The 19941-nt window shown below is 41.2% G+C and overlaps 2 protein-coding genes across 2 annotated transcripts in view; one reads left to right on the forward strand and one right to left on the reverse strand.

Annotated features, from left to right (window-relative positions):
• gpr158b (G protein-coupled receptor 158b) overlaps positions 1-4372 on the forward strand; it is a 31182-nt gene extending 26810 nt beyond the window's left edge. The window contains exons 9-11 of the mRNA XM_053628565.1: positions 271-376; positions 483-629; positions 1411-4372. Coding sequence (XP_053484540.1) covers positions 271-376; positions 483-629; positions 1411-3123 — 1966 coding nt within the window. The 3' untranslated portion in view covers positions 3124-4372. The remainder of the gene's footprint in view (positions 1-270; positions 377-482; positions 630-1410) is intronic.
• A 1772-nt stretch (positions 4373-6144) lies between these two features.
• Positions 6145-19702, reverse strand: dvl3a (dishevelled segment polarity protein 3a). The gene is made up of 15 exons (XM_053628566.1): positions 18762-19702; positions 16351-16420; positions 14019-14137; positions 13497-13612; positions 12248-12392; positions 11199-11292; positions 11039-11108; positions 10749-10888; positions 10570-10646; positions 10308-10372; positions 9883-10032; positions 9285-9416; positions 9028-9195; positions 8394-8588; positions 6145-7950 (listed from the first exon to the last, which is right to left on the reverse strand). Exons 1-15 carry the CDS (start codon positions 18920-18922, stop codon positions 7661-7663), a joined length of 1992 nt encoding a protein of 663 aa, XP_053484541.1. The 5' UTR covers positions 18923-19702; the 3' UTR covers positions 6145-7660.
• Between the last annotated feature and the right edge of the window lie 239 nt (positions 19703-19941).

The following is a 19941-nucleotide window of genomic DNA, read 5'->3' on the forward strand; positions in this document are numbered from 1 at the left end:
AATGATCTCCAGACCTCAATCCCTTAGAAAACGTTTGAGATTATTTAGAACAGCCGATGAGACACCAGAACAGCCCCTGGCAATATCTAGATGAATTCCACCCAGTCGGTGAACGAATGTGCTAAAACTGGCAAAAAGACATACACTGATGGAATCTTTACCTGACAAGAACGGTGCTATTATTAAGGCGATGGACGGCGTAACAAAGTATTAGTGGGAATAAAATGACACATGCAACTAACTTCTCTAATCAGCTGATCTCCTCTACAGGTTCACCCTGGCTCCTGGACTCCACCCAGATTGGATGTTGATGTTATGTTTTGTTCATACACATTTGACGGTGACAGTGACTCTGGGATTGCTGCTCATCCCAAAGGTGTTTCGTTTGTACACATTACAATCCCCCCACCCATCGTTAATATTTACAATTTCTATGTTGGAATGTTTAAACTAAACCTTGCTTCTTCTTCCTTTTGCTGTAGTTTGTGTTCACTGGTACTCACAGGCAGGACGACATCGCCACCGAGGCCTACGAGGACGAGCTGGAAATGGGCCGATCAGGTTCCTACTTGAACAGCAGCATAACTTCTGCCTGGAGTGAGCACAGTTTGGACCCTGAAGACATAAGAGTGAGCTTCCTTTGATCTTTACGATTCATTTTGTTCATTACAAAGCTGTATTTAAAGGAAACCACATCATCGTGACGCTCGTTTGGTCCGTAGGTAGGTCAGACTCGTGTTTTAATCAGAATAGGAAAACAATTTGCGTCTTTGAATACATTCCAAGTGATCTCGCAACGTGATCAACATGACCAACGTGATCAACAGACAGACACTGTATTTCTTATTAAACAAAGTGAATGTTTCTGATTATTAAAGGATTCTACAATTCGTGGGTTGGGTAAGATGGGGTGCAACTAATATTTTAAAGCAAGTGCTGGATCCGAATTCTTCTTCTACTTGAGGCACTTGTAAACAAGTCAATTGGAAACTCTGCCAATATTAGCTGGTTGTTACGCTCTAACAGGACTCCACACTAAGCTTATGAAATCGTGTGCAATGTGCCATGGTTCTACCGTGCCCCCAAACTATTTTGGTCGATCTTAAAGCTGCAGACACCTACAAACATCCGAATATTGTCCAATTTGATAGCTATCACGATGGTTGGAATCTAATTGGTGCCTCTCGATACTATCGCCAATCACCTTAAGCCTAGTCAGTGAATGTGCATAAGTATGGTGTGGATTAACTTTTTTTAACAGGCTGTTGTGTTTAGGAACAGTTTTTTGTTCAGAACTGGAATGAGTTTATTCAGTTCAATCAAACATAAACATTGCTAAAGCAGGGCTAAAACCGGCTACTCTATTGTTTTCTATTGGGTTATTAATTGCCTGGTTTATTTTCTGCCTAGGATGAGCTAAAGAAGCTATATGGCCAGCTAGAGATCTATAAGCAAAAGAAGATGATGACAAACAACCCTCATCTCCAGAAAAAACGCAACTCCAAAAAAGGCATTGGACGTTCAATTATGCGGCGCATCACAGAAATACCCGAGACGGTGAGCCGTCAGTACAGTCGAGAAGACAGGGACGGAAGCGAACACGGCAGCAATCGCAGTACCCTACGTAGAAACCCATTTGAATCTTCCCATGGTGGAAAATCCAGAGAGGACTCCCTAAAGAACAAGGTATTCTCCTTGAAACGGTCCCACAGCTATGACCATACACACGACCAAGCGGAGAACTCTACAACCGAGTTGTCTCTGCTGAACACCTTAATGGGGAGAAGGTCTGCAAAGAAAAATCCAGAGGCACCAAAGGTCAAACCTGCAGAATCTGCAGAGTCGGTGCCACTTGTGTGCAAGTCCATCAGCGCACACAATCTCGCAGCAGACAAGAAGCCTATCCATCTCCGGTCCTCGATGATACAGAAGAGTCTGAGTGTCATAGCCAGTGCCAGAGAGAGAACCCTGGGGCTTGGAGGGAAGACCCATAGTGTTGAGGACGCAAGTAAGAAAGGCCTCAAGGCCAGAGATACCAGGATGGTTTCAGAAGTCAACAAATCTCCTGAATGCTTCCCGAAGATGATCATCAGCCAATCTGTTGAGTACAGCAAGACCCCAAGTAAAATGGGTATCATGAAGCAACAAGTGAGTGGAAGTCAACCATCGATTTGCTCTGAACCAGGGAGAAGCAAGGACCTTTATGACCTTTCCGAGGTTTGCCCCTGGGAAATGGAAGATTTGCCCACTCTGTCAGAGGGGAAAGCTCAAAAGCATGTTTCCATTGCCCCAAGTGAGACTACCACGTTTCATGAAAGCAGCTCTAAAAGTGGAAAGTCTCAACACAAACAAAGGATGGTGGTTCCATCTCCATCAAACCGCCGCCGCTCCAAAGATAAGGGTAGTAACAGAGAGGAAGGGGGTGACAAGAATGATGGGAGGAAACCCAAAACACCACTTAACTTGACTGCCTACAATGCAGAGGTCTGCCCGTGGGAATTTGAGGATCCATCATCCAAAGGAGTTGAGACCCTTGACAGGACTAGCCGCAAGAAAAGTGTCACTCCAACAGATGGAAAGCCCAAGATCATCCTCTCAGACATCTCCAAATCCACTGGAAGCCTTATGCAGCCTCCAGCCCTCATGGTGGACATTTGTCCATGGGACCATGACCAACCACCATCTCCTAACCAGGACAAGACCTCAAGCCCCACACATCATTCAAAGAGAAGGGACTCTAACTCAAAAAGGAAAGGTTCTTGCTCATCAAAAGGGAAAGGGAAGGATAAAGAGGACGATAGCCAAAGATTCAAAAGCAGGGAGAGGCGAAGCTCTTCCTGTAAACCTTCTGAGAAACGCCGTGTCAGCCAGACATCAGAGAGTGGCCAGGTTACTGTGACAGCACCTGGTAGAAGGAGAAGCTCGACAAAAGAGGCTGGAATCACTGATAATAAGCATGCTGACGTGTGGCCTTGCGAAACGGAGTGTATGCCAAGTGTCACCACGAAAGATGGGGACATCCACACACCATCTCAAACAACTGCACCGGCTGCTAGAAACCTCAACATGGCTGAGGTTTGTCCATGGGATTTCGATGACAAGACATTAGGGAACCATGCATGACACTTTTACACACTTATCAATGACTCTTAAGCTCTCCAGATTGGATTCATGAGATGAAGGATGGTGGCATGAGAATTGCCTTATGTTCACTTGTCTCATTACAGTTTTCAAAAGCCCATCTCATGCTAACTGTTTGCATTAATCCTGAAGACTCCCACAAATTTTTCTGCCATTTTGTTTACATGAACCAGCTTGACCGGAGTTGGAACATCCTTCTTATGCCGTTACAGTATAAGGGTTTTGAACCCACTTTGGGTTTGAATGGAACCCTGGTGTGTTTTCACCTTTGGCAATAACACACTCTGGTATGAGAGTAGTGGTCTCTGTATCGCTTCCAAGTGAATTCTAGCAAGAAAGCAATTCATCTCTGCATTGTCCCGAATGACGCTGGACATGATACACAAAATGTTTTTAAACTAGTTCTCAGTGGTTCTCTGGTCATTTTTGTGATTTCTAAAAGGTTTGTTTACATTTTTCCCCAGCTGTATTTCTGGCCAATGAATGACAGCATTTTATGAGCATGGTTTGTTGTTTTTTTAGCACTACATGCATCTCAGCCAACGTTCGTTGGACGTGAAACAAAGCAGCAAACGATGTGCCGATTCGTACTCGTCAAGCAGTCTACGTGTGAACACCTCCAGAGAACTGCTCAAAATTTCACATTTTTGTTTTTGAGTGAAACAAAAGCACAACTTTTATTTTGCAGTACCACATAATGTTGTTTAAACACCAAATCACCCCCGAGTCTGACATTAGGATGGTCTAAAGAGCTGTTCTGGATGGATAATAAATTTGAATATATGGATTCGGCCTGATTTAAAATGAAATTGTAACAAGGAAATCACGAAAAGCGAATATTTTACAAATTCAGTCCCTGAGATATGTTTGATCTAGTTTATCTAGCAGCCATTTTTAACCAAAGAACATCATTAGCATCTGCAAAACATACATCTTCCCACAATTAATTATAAATCGTCAGCACACACGTGAAAAGTCGGACATTTCTTCAATAGGAGAGCACGACATGTCTTATTTGAGAGGGAATTGCATGGATGAGTGGCGTGGTTACGTTATTGTTGATATCTTTTCCCCTCGACTCCCACTTGAATACTGTAGTGTTGTGATTTTGCATCAGTATTCCTTGCTGTAATAACACATTGTCACTCAACTGGATTATTTATCTCCGTATTCCTATGAAATAGTGTTCCAGTGGTTTCTGCATGACCGTGAATAAACACAGTTGCTTGTTTCTTGTTGTTGTTGTTGGGTTCTTATGAAACACCCTTCGATGAAGAGACGCTTCCCTGGGCAAGCCGTTACATCCAGCCCGTGGCGTCCGTGAAGGCATGTACAGAAAACACCTCCAGCCTGCAATAAACATTTAATGTTCAGATTTTAATTGTGTTCCGCGTGAGTCTGTTCAACGTTTATTGGCTCGTATCTGCTGTTCTCCATAACGTTCAAGATTAAATACATTTAAACACCAGCAGCTGCTCCCAGTCAGTTTGCAATTAAACTTACTTTTATTTTATTTATTTTTTAGATAGAAAATATAACAGGATATCCACAACACTTCAGAAAAGTGTATTGTGACATAACTTATCACAATATCAAAATTATATCGTGGAACCGTCCACGATATATGTCCAGTTTGATTAATTTAAAAGAATTGTACAATATCGTCCTCATGTGGCCACACAGAGAAGTACATGGAAGCACATTGAGAAAACCATAGTCAAAAGTTTTATTTCAGTCACTTATTGGAAGATCAGATGTGTAGAAATGGGATTAATTAACTGATATATTTTATTATAATGTCAATGAAAAATTACATTGATGTTGCTATATTGTACTTGCTAAAAGCAAATATATTAGTGACTTTAAAAAAAAAACCGATAGCATTAAAATGTTCATTAAACACTTGATGGTAATAGCAAAAGAAATCTACAGATAGATAGATACTCTTTCAAACATCACAAAAATGTACCAGGTTTACACACACACACGTTGCCATTTATGAGTATAGTAATTAAAACCTTTTTTTCTGTGCATTCTTTTTTAATGTATTATTATTATTATTATTATTATTATTATTATTATGACAAAACATCCTACCCAAAATAATGTCTAACACAACGTTCCACTTACCTCAGATGAAGTCAATTAGCCAAAAAAATTTGTTTTGCTAGTTTTCTACTTAGTTACGAGGCTAATGTAGCTAATAATTAATACAAGTTTACACCTCCAGTTTAGCATTTAAGTTCTGTTTTTAAGACTTCCTTGTTGATTTATTTTCACAACTCGTTAGTTTGTGACATAAATGAGTGTGTAACTGTGGCATTGCATGACTAGCTAGCCTGATAATTTGCTATCAGGAATGGATGCTAATTGATGCTATGTCAGCTGTTATGTCCTACTATATTTTAAAAGTAAAAAAAAAATATTTGTTGTTGCCAGAGTCAAATTCTTTGTAAATTCTTGTGACGTGTCGTTTGTGAACGAGTCGGCTCTTTTAAGCGGATCTCTGAGAGTCGACTCAAATACATGAGGATTTTTTATTTCGTTCATTAATTCGTTTCTTGGCTTGTAGATATAAATGTAAAGTAGATTAATATTAATTTCATTAGCAATTACAGCCATAGTTATGGCAAATAACATCTGGGTCAATCTGGTTTAGGAAGAAAAAAACTGGGAAAATAAAGTGTCTTTTGGGACACTATTTGACTCACTGGTGAACCGACTCAACTAATTTGACTCACAGAAAAGAGCTGGTATTTGCATCACTACCCTGCCTATAACTAGAGCTGATCTAGTAATAGAACAACCCTGATAATTTCAACATGGCTCAAAGTGCTTTTCAGAAATTGTATTTAGAAAAAGCAAATAATTTAGAAGCGAAACAAAGGTGCACACATTTTTTGTTAAAACAAATTTATTAGTTCTTAACCAAATTTTTTCACCCATGCTAGTTGTAGTAGCTAATTCCCAAGATTGCTGTCAAAATGACATGGCTCCTTCTTCATACAGCACCCACCCAACCCCCCCACTCCAAAAAAACATCTCGCCACGCTTCGAGAACATTTACACTGCGTGAAGAAAAGAAGCACCCCACCTTTCCTACTAGGCAATGAGAACACAGCCGAGATGCTCATGCACCTGCAGTAGGGCGTAACATAGACTTGCTATCATTCTACAGATCTTTAGAAAGTCCTCAATAGCTGGATCTCTCTCTTGAATGCACACACAGACACACCGGTGTAATAAAACTATATTCATAAATAAAAGCAACAACTCTGCTGTGAATCCCCCCTGCCCCCCCAAAAAAGAAAATCTCCCGGCACATGAATGCTGACAAACCGTGAAAAATATATTCCTGGCTTTGCAAGTGAAATATCTGGAGGAGAAACTCTACTGATGTATGTATAAAAAAGAAAAGTTAAAAACCTTCCAAAAACACACTACAACCAGGTGAAATCATGAGTAGGCATGTGCTGATGATCATCACGATGCACTTGTGGTGTTTGGACCCCTAATGATGATGATAATAACCAGTGTTAAATCTGCACTTGTTTCCAAAAAATTACAACACATACTAACTTTTCTTTTAATGACTTGACTTACGATTATGTCCACCAATGTTCTCTAATTTGAATGAAAATATACCGTTTACCCTCTAAATTACAAGGCTTATGTATCCAACAGTTTAACAGCACATATAGCTACCAGTTTAACATTGTGCAGGTTGGGGGTGTGGCCTAGAGTGGTTTGGATTTTTAATACTGATATATTCTGCTATTTTCTGAAGTTGTGTATACACACACGGTGCTACTGATGATTTAGATGTGCGGCTTCATTGCAGGTAAATTTGGTTTTGAACATTTTGTACATGATTTCTGGATAAGGGATGTAATTCGGTCTCTCACTGACCAGATTTTAAAGTCCCTATCAAATAACTTGATTGATTATCGACAGATGCCTAATTAGAGGACATTTATTTAACCATCGCAGTCAAATCACATCTCTAAATCTCATTCAAAAATTAACAATACGCTTTAAAGGTCTGTTTTATTCCTTTACTGAGAGTTAAAATTAATTGAAAACACACTACCTATAAAGCATGTTTACGATATTATCATGATAATGTATTGTTTGTTGTTAAAAAAACTACTCTGTTTTGCTCAAATAATACCGCTCACATGGACTGAAATTTCTCAAAAGACATCTGGAAACCCTGCATATTTAGGCACTCGCATAAAACACAAAAGAGTGGCGATATTTAGAAATTTCATCATCATGATATATCGTACAAGTGATTATCGGCACGTGCCTACTCCCTATGTGTATAAAAAAAGATGGGTTTTGTATTCTACTGTTATCTCCATTCATTTTAATTTAAAAAAAATGATCATAGTTTTCACGTTTTAGGGCTACGTGTTACAGTTGATACTCTACTGTTATTTTAAATGAAAGTCTTAAACAAACAAACAAAAAAAAACATGGTCTTAATGTAGTTTGCAATCCAGGTGTGGTCACATGATCACATGATGTCGACGAACAGCTCTCCGTTGGTGGTGAGGCAGGAGCGGCGCGAGCCCGAGAGTTCAGAGGGCACATGGGCGAGGTGACGTGGCCCGGACACGCCGCTGTAGGAATGAGTGTGTGAGTAAGAGCGTGAGCTGCGGATGCTTCCCTCGCTCGGCGCTCGCTCCCTACGCAAGTCGAACTCCGGGGCATCGGCTACGTCGTTCATCCCCAACACCGCTGCCACTGCTGTCGTCGTCGTCTTTCCCTCAGTCCTGCTCCAGCTGCAGTTCGAACTGCTGCTTCCTAAATCGGGACAGAACACACCGGTACCAGGTCAGGATTTAAAACAAGCATGTAGTGAAGACTCCCAAAACTTAGTAATGAGATATTGGGGGGAAAAAAAATCTTTAATTTCACACTGCGTTGTTTTTTTTTTTTCTTTTCTTCTTCCAGTGGAACATTTTAAATGATGGCATGGAGTGTTTAATTTACAAAAAGTAATTTCTGTCCATTCTCTAAGGGTGCCAATACTTTTTGAATCAACTGTGTGTATATATAAATATATGCATTTTTATTAACACTTAATGCTAACAGGAACAGTTTATACTACATGCTCTAGGGAGTAATATGGATGTATTTTTTTTAAATCATTAAAAAAAACACACATAATAATCAATTAAAGAAAATTCATCGACGGCTTTTTCAACCAAGGAAAGCGTGAGAGGAAGTGGCGATGACACCATTACCCTCGCTGTGATGGCTCCCGGCGCTCCCTCCGCCCGGCTCGGCATGATGGTGAGGTGCGTCGTGCAGAGAGGGTGGGTACTGATAGGGGAAACTGGGCCACGGAGCCTCGGCCGGGTGGAGCAGAGGAGCGAGCGTGTCCTGATCGGACGCTCCGCTTGAACCGTCATGCTCCTGCAGGGACAAGTGCGCCATATCTGCAACCACACAGCCCACGGGAATGTCTTTACAATCACAGTGTCATGTGCAAGAACCACACAAAAAAGAAAACGATGGAAGAAGACAGGAAGTCATGTGACCACCTCTATAAACAGAGCTAATTATATTGAAAGCATTAGTATATTAACTGCATGTTAATTATGATTTACTTAATTTATTCCATTACTATGTGACTATTTGTTTTGCCTTTGACTCCCTAAATTCCACTGACCTGCATTTTAAATACAGTATATAAAAGGTGCCATGTTTTATTATTATTACCTTTTGAAACACAGAGAATAATGCTTCCATGAATTTAGCACGGTGTAATTTCAGTTTCAGCATCAAACACTGATCCAGCATAAGATATTTCACCACTCCGAATGGAACAGCGTGCGTGTATTTCTATTAACGGACTGAGCATGCTCAGAGACTCACTGCCGGATAAATCCCCGAACACGTAGTAGCACTGCTCAGAGAAGGTGATCTTGTTGACGGTATGGCGGATGAAGCCGGCCTTCAGAAGGTTACTGGCGTATTTCCGAGCTTCCCTTCTGTCTGCAAAACCCTCAACGTGATGGAAGAGCCAGTCGACCACATCTGAACCTGAAACACACACACCATTCAGAACACAGATCCAAAATAATCTTGGACTTAAGACACAGGTAAAACACACACACACACAGTAAATGTACCGATGAAGGCGTTGGCTATAGTGATCTTCAGCCACATCCTGTCTCGAACCTCTAACCCTGAGTCAGGACAGGCCATCGCCTTGGCAACAGTTGCCATGTCGCTATGGACTGACAGGTGGTAGTCATCAAACCCTGAGGGGGAAAAAATGAAGATTGAAAAAGTATGAACTGCAAACGCCGTCCAATGAAAGCAACAAAAATCCGTCCAAAGCAAAACCTGTGATATTTATTCAGCAGGAACATTTTCCCTTCTGCAGGAAAATATGGAGCTGTGAGAAACCAAACACATTCCACACTACTGAAACACACTCAGCTCTAACGAAACACTAACTCAACTTTATCTCAACACTACCTCGGCTCTAACGTAATATTCACTCAACTTTATCTCCATACTAACTCAAATTTATCGCAACACTAATGCAACACTAACTCGGCTCTACCGTAAGTGAGATAACGGTTACTAAACTACCGATACCATCATTTCTTACTCTCTAGAACGTTAGTTGTGTCTCTAAAATTGCGGCCCTGTGCCCCCTAGTGGTGGCCTCTAGAGTTGTTGCTTATTATTGAGTAAATAAAGTTTGTCGTTATCTCTTACGCTCTGTCTCGGGGATGGAGCTGGAGATGGAGGAGCTGGTGGAGGTCACCGTGCTCATAGAGGGGCTCATGCCGTAGGGAGGGTAGATCCCAGTCATGGCTGCCGTGTGAGACACCCAGGCTGCAGGGTCGATCGGACGAATCGGCTCGCCTGGAGGTGTTGGGGGAGAGAGAGGAAGATTATGTCGTGGGGGCACCTACAACAAACAAATGGTACATTCCAAAGCTGCAAGGAAAGACCTTGGAGACGATGTTCAGCTAGGCTTCCATGACCAATTTAACATAATCTCAGAGCAAACAGACATTGTGTCCAGGCTCATGCAAGTGCGTTTACGTGGGTGTGATGTTGAGGAATGTCCAGATGAGTGTGTCTGTGTGTGGTGAGTGTGTGTGTGTGTGTGTGTGTGTGAGAATATAAACACTCACTCCTGGGAGTGAAGCAGTTGTTAGGGTTTGGATCCCAGCACTTGGCCACTGTCAGAGAGACAGGCCTGCAAACACACACACACACACACACACACACACACACACACACACACACACACACACACACACACACAGAGAGCAAATACAGACACGTTTCACATCTCAGAGACAAAATGTTAGAAAACCCAAATTCCCACTCGGCCACCATCAGAGAGACAGGTCTGCAAACACGCGCGCACACATACACACACCCCAGACTCACCCAGGTTTATGCACGATGTCCCTCAGCACCCTCACCGCATCGTCATTGCACATGTTCTCAAAGTTTATATCGTTCACCTGAAGCAAAAAAAAAAAAAAAAAAAAAAAAAAAGGGGGAATTTAAAGCTCAAAGCCCCACCCACCACATCACACAGACAAGCCTAAGCCCCACCCCCTCACCTGCAGCAGCATGTCACCGGGCTCTATCCGACCGTCAGCTGCTACAGCTCCGCCCTTCATGATGGAGCCGATGTAGATGCCACCGTCGCCTCGCTCGTTACTCTGACCCACGATGCTGATGCCCAGGAAGTTATACTTTTCTAAAATAATCATACAGACTGTGAAACCTCTCTCCATAACAACCGTAACGTCATGTTAGCGCCCCCTACTGATGTAGGGGGAGTGGCACAGGCAGTAAAAGTTCCTATGGTGTGATGAGAAAAGTTTCAGGATGAAAATGAGAGACTCACCCATGTTTAACGTGACTGTGATGATATTCAGGGACATGGTGGAGTCGGTGATGCTGCTGAAAGATGACGACTAAAACAGCAACAAAGAGAAATAAGGGAAATTATTTTGCTGCTCCCCCCTTTCTTATATTCATGTAAATAATTTTCTCCTCTGTCTCACCCTCTCCATGTGATGGGGTTTAGGTTTCCGTCTCCGGCGCCGGTGTCGTCTCATCATGCGCGACGAGCCACTCTGTTCAGTCACGCTGCTGAAACTTTGAGGGAAAAAAACCATCCACATCAACAATATAAACATGACATCATTCCCTACTGAGATTAGAACTAGATTAAAACTAACCTACACGCAGGAGCACGTGATCTCAGGTGCCAAAACTTTTTTTTGTTATTATGGAATTATATACATTTAAGTCCTCCTAAGACCTAAAACCCTTTTAAAGATATTATGCCCAGGTTTATGGACTGGGACCAGAGTTCCACCATCTCACTGAAGAGGGAAATGAAGCAGGAAATGAAGCAGTAAAACAGGAAGTGATGCACAAAGTAAAGCAAGAGATGAAGCAATAAAGCATCATGAGAAGCAGGAAATTAAGCATACACTGGAGGAAATTAATTAGTAAAGCAGGAAGTGAAGCAAGAAGCCAAAAAGGAATTAAAGCAAGGAGACAGTGAAGCAAGACGTGACACACAGTTAAGCAAGAAGTGAAGCAGGACGTGACCAGTACGTGAAACATGGAGTAGAAAAGAAATTGAAGCAAGTAGTGAAGCAGGAAGTGAAATACAAAGTAAAAGAGCAAAGCAGGAAGTAAACCAAGAGGCGAAGCAGTAAAGCATCATGTGAAGCAGGAAGTGAAGCAGTTAGTAAGGCATATAGTGAAGCAGGAAGTAAGGCATATAGTGAAGCAGGATGTAAGGCATATAGTGAAGCAGGAAGTAAGGTATAAAGCGAAATAGAATGTTAATGAGGAAATGAAGCAGGAAGTGGTAAAGAAATTGAAGCAAGTAGTGAAGCAGGAAGTGAAGCAGGATGTCAAATACAAAGTAAAAGAGTAAAGCAGAAACTAAACCAAGAGGTGAAGCAGAAAAGCATCATCTGAAGCAGGAAATGAAGCAAGAAGTAAGGCATATAGTGAAGCAGGAAGAAAGCAAAAAAATGGAGGAAATGAAGCAGGAAGTGGAAAAGAAATTGAAGCAGGGAGTGAAGTTTCTCACCGGCTGGTGGATCCGTCGTCATCAGAGTCAAAGCAGCTGCTTGACTCCAGCTCACTGCTCATGAGGGAAGAGCGACTGTCACAGACGTCGTAGCCTCCGAGCTCCATCCCTCTGCCCACACGGGAGTAACCGTTCATCCTCGCACCTACAGGGGGCAGCAACGCGCACAAACATTCAATAACAACCACCAATTTATTACCGATTTCACGGGCCATGTCTGTACTATTTTGGAATGCCTATAAAAAAAAACATTTCTTAAAAACACCAGATGCATTAAACTGTAAAACACATGCGCAGAAGTCAGCCAATCAGGAGAGGGGTCATTTACATAAATCCGTCACCATAGCTAATATCCTGAAAGAATGGAAAACGCTTCAAATAAAAATGTCATTTCGTTGTTAGATAAAACACCAATTTTATTCATGATTAACTTTACCACTATACACACTCATGTTAAGCACACAAATGAGTTTTATGTTCAACTTCAAACGTCTCAGAAAAACAGATTTTCCGCTTAGGAGACATGGAGTGATCGCATTCCTCAGCCTCAATCCCACAATGCATCAGTGATGTTATCTTAACCAGGACTAACTCAATAAACAGGTGGAATGTGAATCTCCAGCTCAAGTTAGCGTGGTTAGCATCAACACACACACACACACTCACTCACTCACTCTCTCTCTCTCTCTCTCTCTCAAGATGCTTTTGTAGCTCTGATACAGCTGTGTGTGTGTGTGAGACCATTTTTTCACGCTTCAGCCTGTTTTTATTAAAATACAGAAAGTCAAATTGTGTCTGCAAGGGAAAGTTAAATGCAGAAAACTCATTGTTTCTGATTGGTTGGCAGGACGCCTCTAATGATATTTAAATGACAGAGATTTACATTACAGTACTGTAGGATGTAATGACAACCAGGATAAACAACAGTTTCAGCAAAATGGTGGCCTGTCCAAGGTTGCATTCACACTTGCTTTTTAAGTCTTTTACACTTTTTGTGCTGATATGGGTGAAAAAAAACAAAAACAAACAAACAAACAAACAAACAAACAAACATGACTCACGCGACCTCTGTAACCATGACATCACTCATACCATATTCCTGCACCAACAAGACTCGCTTTTCACCACCATTTTGTCCGCCATGTTGTGTTTTTCTCCCTTAACTGCAGCTCGCCATCTGATTGGTCAAACACTTACTTACGGTAGAGCTTCTTAAATGCAGAGCTGTAAGATTCCGGAAAGTTTGTACCTGAATGATCATGCGAGTGTTTCCGGCGTGGCCTGTCTCTTTCCCTCCTGTGCGAAACCACCGAATCTGTCTCCGTCTCATCGTCCACACCGTGTCGGCTGCCTGCAGCTTTAGGACTGAGTGCGTGCAACAAAAAAACAAACAAAAAAAAGGGCTATTTTCACTTACTCATTCTTTTTTTGTGGCTTTTAAAGCTTTAAGGAACCGATCAGCAAAAAAATAATAATTCAGAATAAGTGTGTCAAATACATGTACACCTATCGTCGTCCTTACTACATATCCCATAACCCTGTGCGTCAGCCAGGCTGTATAAAAACGGCACAAGAAAACACTATGGATTGCATTTGTTCTATTTTCCCCTCAAGTACATTACAATACAGATCTTTAGGGTTAGTGACGGTGTCTTGACGACACGGACGAGACTCTGAGACTCATCCACAGTGTCTCTGTTTTACACCTGGTCGTTATTTACTGAACTGCTCCTTTAAGCAGCATTTGCGTAGTGGGTGTGCTGATACGCACTGAAACGATGGCGGTCTGGAGTCACCGATGCCCTGAGATCTCTCCCCTGACGGCAGACGCTCCGACTGACTCTCTGCCACCGAGCAGCCGTCCGAGTGCGAACCATCAGCGGACACCAGCTTCACACGGGAGAAATAACACACACGCAAGGTTATGGATGAGACTTTTGAAATAATATGACATTATCATAATTGCAGCAACTAATCCCCCCCCCCCCACACACACACACCATATTTTAAAGTAATAAGACCAATCTACAATCAGATCCTAAACACCTTGCAGAGGCAACGAGGTTCTGGGATGAAATTCATGATGTCATCAAAGCCTCACCGATCTACCTAAATATTTTACAGGGACTACGGGGACTACCGTTCACGACCAACAATCAACAATCATTTGTGGTTTCATCTGTTGAAGTTCTGGAGCTGCTTTTTTCTGAACTGTATCTCGGGAGGAGCTTCTTGTGCACATGCAATTCTAAAAACTTGACTTTTCAGGTTTTTACAAATCAAATTCCAACGAACTTTTGTACATTTTGAAGAGTTTCCGGTTGTTGACAAACGTTCCACGACGACTAACCGTGTTCAAGGTTATTTCCGACTGCAGGTCAACATCCACGGAAGAAAATGGGATTTTTCACATGCGCCACGTCATATTTATACCTCAGGGAAACGGGACACAGTCGAAAGCAGACTCTCAAAACACGTGTTGTTTAAAACCGAGGATAGCAGTTATTTAAGAGGTGCCAATACTTTTGCTACAAGCGAAACTATTACCAGTGTTTTCCTTGTTTCTATTTATTTATTGTGCTAGTAAACGTCTTCACAGTTATACGATATATAAAAATTTCTAATCTAGAAATGCCATTACACTCCGTTATTCTGTTCACTGGAAGATTTCTGTATAATTTTACAAATCCGATCGTGGTGATATCGCCGTAAACATTGCAATAAAACACCAGGAGATTTCAGTCATATGAAAACACTGATAGCATTGTTAAACTTTTTACGGCTATTCCGAAGTGTTAGCAAGATGCCGTAAACACAGTTCGAGGAAGTGGAAGCCGTAGTGACTACAGTAGCTGAAACTTCTTTATAGTCCCGACGCGTGTAGATGTTTCCACTTCTGGAGGGAATTCCAGCTGGTGTGGGGTTTCATTAAAGTGTGTGTGTGTGTTTAGGAAATAGTCATCAAACTTACTGCATGAAAATAATAAATATCAAAACTCAGGCTAGAAAAAAATCCACTCTTTTCTCAGCATCAAAATGTCATGTTGGTTTATCCTTTTCAACACGAATCCAGTCTTCACAGGTGAAACCCAGGCCTCAAACCAAGCCTAGACGTTCAGAGCTAACACTTTAAACACTCCATTTAACAGGACACACCTGTCATTACTGTGATGTTCCAATATTTTGGATCACTTGAAAAATGGATGGGTTCAGACAAAAAGGTGCCATGTTCATGTCCTAAGTAACACGTCTAGACGTAACTACGAGGAAATGAAAGCTGTAAATCCTGATCCCATCGTCTCGTATTCATCTCCTGATCTCAAACCCAAACATCTTGAGCGTATAGCAAAAACACAAAGGACCGACCTTGCCGTTTCAATCTTTTCGAAGTGGACTGATTGTATGTGGTCATTTTTTATGAAGGGTACCGATAATTCAGGAGAGCACTTCACATAAACGTGAAGCGTGTGACACAGTGAAATGAAGATTCGCAGGCAAAACTGAAATTCTGATTTAATCGTTATTAATCATTATTTTGGTTGGCTTTTTTTAGGCTATGAAATAAACTCCACATCACCGACAAATCCATCTTTTACACAGAAGAGCATGTGTTATTTGTGTGAGCCGGGTATTGAGCGGAGGCTCGTGCTTTCAGGAAATCACATTTGTTGTGGAAAATTCTTTGAGGGAAAGGAAAAAAAACAAAACAAAGGAATATTATGGAAAAATACTGCACTTCCAAACAGAGCCAGCTGCTGGATTGCTTTTTTAATTATTTCTTTCCTAAAACACGAGCTGAGGTTAAAGCCGCTGTCCCCGTGTCCCATGCTTCCTGTTACGTGAACCGAATTTCTCCGTGAAGCATGAAATAGGTTTTGTTGGGTTTTTTATGGTAAATAAAAAAACAGAAACACAACAATGTGAGAAATGAACTGATTTGGAATGTTAATACTCTAAGTGGTGAATCTTTTCTGGGTTATATCTCACACACACACACAAACACTCAGCAGTGTATTGTTCATTAATCCTCTGCTTCATTATGCAAAGAGGATCAGAAATGATGCTGAGTGAGTGTGTGTGTGTGTGCGTGTGTGTACGCTCACCCAGCACACCACACGGCCGTTGTAACAGGGCAGTTTGGCGTTGTCATCCGTGATTTCCTCCTTGACCACCCTACAGGAAAAAAAAAATTAAGAAAAAGAATAAGAATTATGGACACATCAGCAAATTGTCGCTGCTCTGACACAATCAAACAGCAGCGGAGCTTGGCTTTAATCCCGCAAGGAAAACGCCGTGAATATATTAGAATAAATAAATACAACGAGGTCCAAGATGAAAGCAGAGGCGAGCGGTTCAAGCAGTTTTAAAGGGTTCCCCCCGATACACACACACTCAAAGGACCACCAGCAGGGCTGGGATTTGAACTAATAACCTCCTGATCACTGATGCAGAACCTTCATTAAAAAAAATGCAAAAAAAAAAAAAAAATCAACATCTGTGTTAAAAAACAGGACGTGTGGTTTTTGGTTTTTTTCCGCATTAATTTAAAATATTTCCGAAGGGATGTCAATCATTCTAAGCCTATGTTTTTGAGAGAAAATACTTTTGTTCCTGCAAACTTGTAAACACTCCCTTAGTGCTGACATTATTATAGCCTGCGTTTACGTACGAAATGTAAAAACCAAACCCGTGTTCAATTCTTCTTCAAAGTAAAAAAAAATTCACAAAAAATTCAACACGAAAACAAATAACACGTGGACAGTCCATGACGTATATGGATATACAAATTATTAGAGGACATTCCCATCACATTCAGAAAGGGGGTGCAAATTTTCGAACAGTTTCGGGTTTATTTTGCACGATTAACATCGCGTAGAATCTGAACTAATTGTCCTGTATATTCGTTAGAGGGGCACAAACTTTTGCACCCCCAATGAAATTTACTCAAAACAGGTTCCCAGGCTCGTGTACGGGAGCTGGTGCGAATACAACAAGTCGATTGCAAAAGTTTGCGCCCCCCTGGAGACGTATAGTTTTTGTTGCTTGGCCTAACAGGAATCGTTACAAGATTTAAAAATCATGTGTTTCATAATGGCTGAAATTTTCTGACGGTATTTATAAAACATTGTTTACGCATTTTAAGAAGGAAAGTTAAGACGGACGATTTACTTTTTACACCGATTAACAACAAATGTGTAGTGTTTTGCAATCGAGATGATATTGATATCATCGAGCTGATACTGAAACTACACCACCTGTATCATTTATCTTTAGCTAGTGCTTAGCTAGCACTACCTGATGTCAGCACAAATGACGACGTCACCGTAACTGGCAGCCAATCACGGTTTTTTGTGACCAACGACTCATTGTCAGACGTTCTAACGCAACCAGGACAAACTTTACATGTTAGCGGACCAGAGTTTAAGCGCTACAAGTTATTTTGCCAACAACAGAAAAAGATGTTCAGGAAAAAATATCTATATATCTAATATCTATACAGCCTACACTTTGACACTTCAGGACACCTTCTTGATACCTGAAAGAAAAGTGTCACTGATACACGTGTAAAGATAATCGTCAGACTATATACGTAACGTATCATTAATGAATTTAAAAGAATGTTATTTTGTTTCATTTACATATTCAGGATTAACTTCAAGTCGCTGCAGGTTTTAGAGCAACGTTTAGCACTAAAAATGCTTTTTAAGATATCCAGCCAGATGGTTTTCACTGTAGCTAACGTTAGCTACGTTAGCCCCATTTGATGTCCGAAAACATTCAGGTTTTTTTTTTTGTTCAGACTAAATTCAGTTTGTAAACACACAAAACAAGGTCGAACTTTGTTAGAGAAATCGTATTCTTGATTCTTATTTACAATATTACTGATATGTATCGATACAGGGCGTGTGTCAAATGTTACGGTGTATCGTTCAAACCCTGCGTCACCGTGGGGGCCACAGATGGCCTCTGCACTGCGCATGCGCAGGTCACAAAAGAACGCATTCAACGGACCACACACTCGCAAAAAAAAATTAATAAAAACCCCAAAAAAGAAAAAGAAAGAAAGAAAAGTGCCCAAAACCCTATATTTCATGAAGTCATCCAAATTATTCAGCTCCTGGAAAAGTCTTACGTCATAAATTTAGCATATTTTTGTGTAGTCACGCTGAGCAACTCTCCCTCACACACACAGCAAAGCAGACTAATACAACACCCCCCCCCCCGACTTTGTTTATTAGGCTCAAACACTGCTTTAAATGACTTTAACCGTCTCAGAGTCGATGTTGAAGATGTTTTGAATGTAAACTCGCACCGAGAGAGTAAACATGGAGGATAAACCCCAGCTCTGAACCTGTTTTACGCCTGAAAGCAGCTGAAGACCATAAAAGTCGCCACGCTCTACAAATACACAAACCAAGAAAGAAACTGTTCAAGTTTCACATCAAAGAGAAAACCCAAAGAAAAACTGGAAGAAACATCTAAAATAATAATAATAATAATAATTCACCCTCACCCAAAGTCGTCGTCCATGGACTTGAAGAAAAACTTGTAGTTGGGTTTTTTGAGGGCATTTTTCAGGTCGGAGAGGGTGACCGAGTGAGCTGGGACGGAGATCTTCACCAGGTAAGGAGTCTCCTGTTCGTCCAGATGGTAGATCACTTTAGTTTCCCCCATGGCAGAGAGCCGGGGAGAGAGAGGACACGGTGGGCATCAGTGCCCCTCCAACACCCAGGGCTGCTTTTCCTTCTCCTCCTGGGAAAAAAAACCAACACCCGACTTTTCCTTTTCTTTCTTCCTTTCTTCCCCGGGAGTTGCCAGGAAACCTTCCAACGCGCAAAAGCCGAACTACCCCCAAACCCCAGTCCTCCTCTGCTCTTCCATCTCCTCTCTCTTACCACTTAATCACAAATACACACGACTTATACGAGTTCAAAGTCGTTCGGAAAGCCCGTGTTGAGTTTGTTTGTTTTGTTTTTTGTTTTCTCTCTCTTTCCTCCACCAGCACTAAAGCTCGCTCCTGGTTTTCTATTGCTTTGATTGATCGGAGTGGAGAAGCGGAAAAGCCTGACATGCGCCCTCTGGCGGTCAGGGGCGGAAGTGCTCAGTGTGCACATAGTACACACACGCACACAAAACAAACAAATGTAGACTCACAGTAATCATACATTTGTATAAATACAAGTTTCTACACACTAACAATACAGACTGATGGAGTAGCTAGCAACCCTCTATTTCCACAATATTATTATTATTTCTTCTTACATTTGTTTGTACTTGTAGGCATGTCAATCTTTTATTTGATATTATAAGAACGTGTCCGAAAAGTCAGGAACCAGTGAGCGTAAAACAACACGTGCTTAATTTCTTCATGTTGTATTTGTTATTCACATGTTCACCTTGATGCTCCTCACCTTCCTCAGCCACTTTATCACCTTATTGCCCTTTGCTTCCTGACTTCTCAGACTTCTCTCTACTGGCTTTCACTAATAGACATATCCGTATACTGATAAAATCAGCATACGAATATGAAAATGAAATGAAAGCCTAAATCTGATTTTAATCTTATCACAACTCTGTATTTATTGCTGCAAAATTCTTCACAATGATACTCAAATTTAATCTTTCCCTAATCAATTTCGCATCACTAATTAAACACTAATTAAACACGTTGGTAAATAACAAAACGAAGACGA

The sequence above is a fragment of the Ictalurus furcatus genome, chromosome 7, assembly GCF_023375685.1.
Source record: "Ictalurus furcatus strain D&B chromosome 7, Billie_1.0, whole genome shotgun sequence".
NCBI lineage: Eukaryota > Metazoa > Chordata > Actinopteri > Siluriformes > Ictaluridae > Ictalurus > Ictalurus furcatus.

Bases quoted from the DNA above. Each gene is read 5' to 3' on its own strand.
- dvl3a (XM_053628566.1), bottom strand. From the start codon at position 18,922: ATGGGGGAAACTAAAGTGATCTACCATCTGGACGAACAGGAGACTCCT. The intron at 10,033-10,307 runs GTGAGTGTTTAT...CAACACCTCCAG, and splicing joins CAACTGCTTCACTCCCAGGA to GCGAGCCGATTCGTCCGATC. The intron at 8,589-9,027 runs GTGAGTCTCTGA...GTGTGGTTGCAG, and splicing joins GTTCGGGGATTTATCCGGCA to ATATGGCGCACTTGTCCCTG.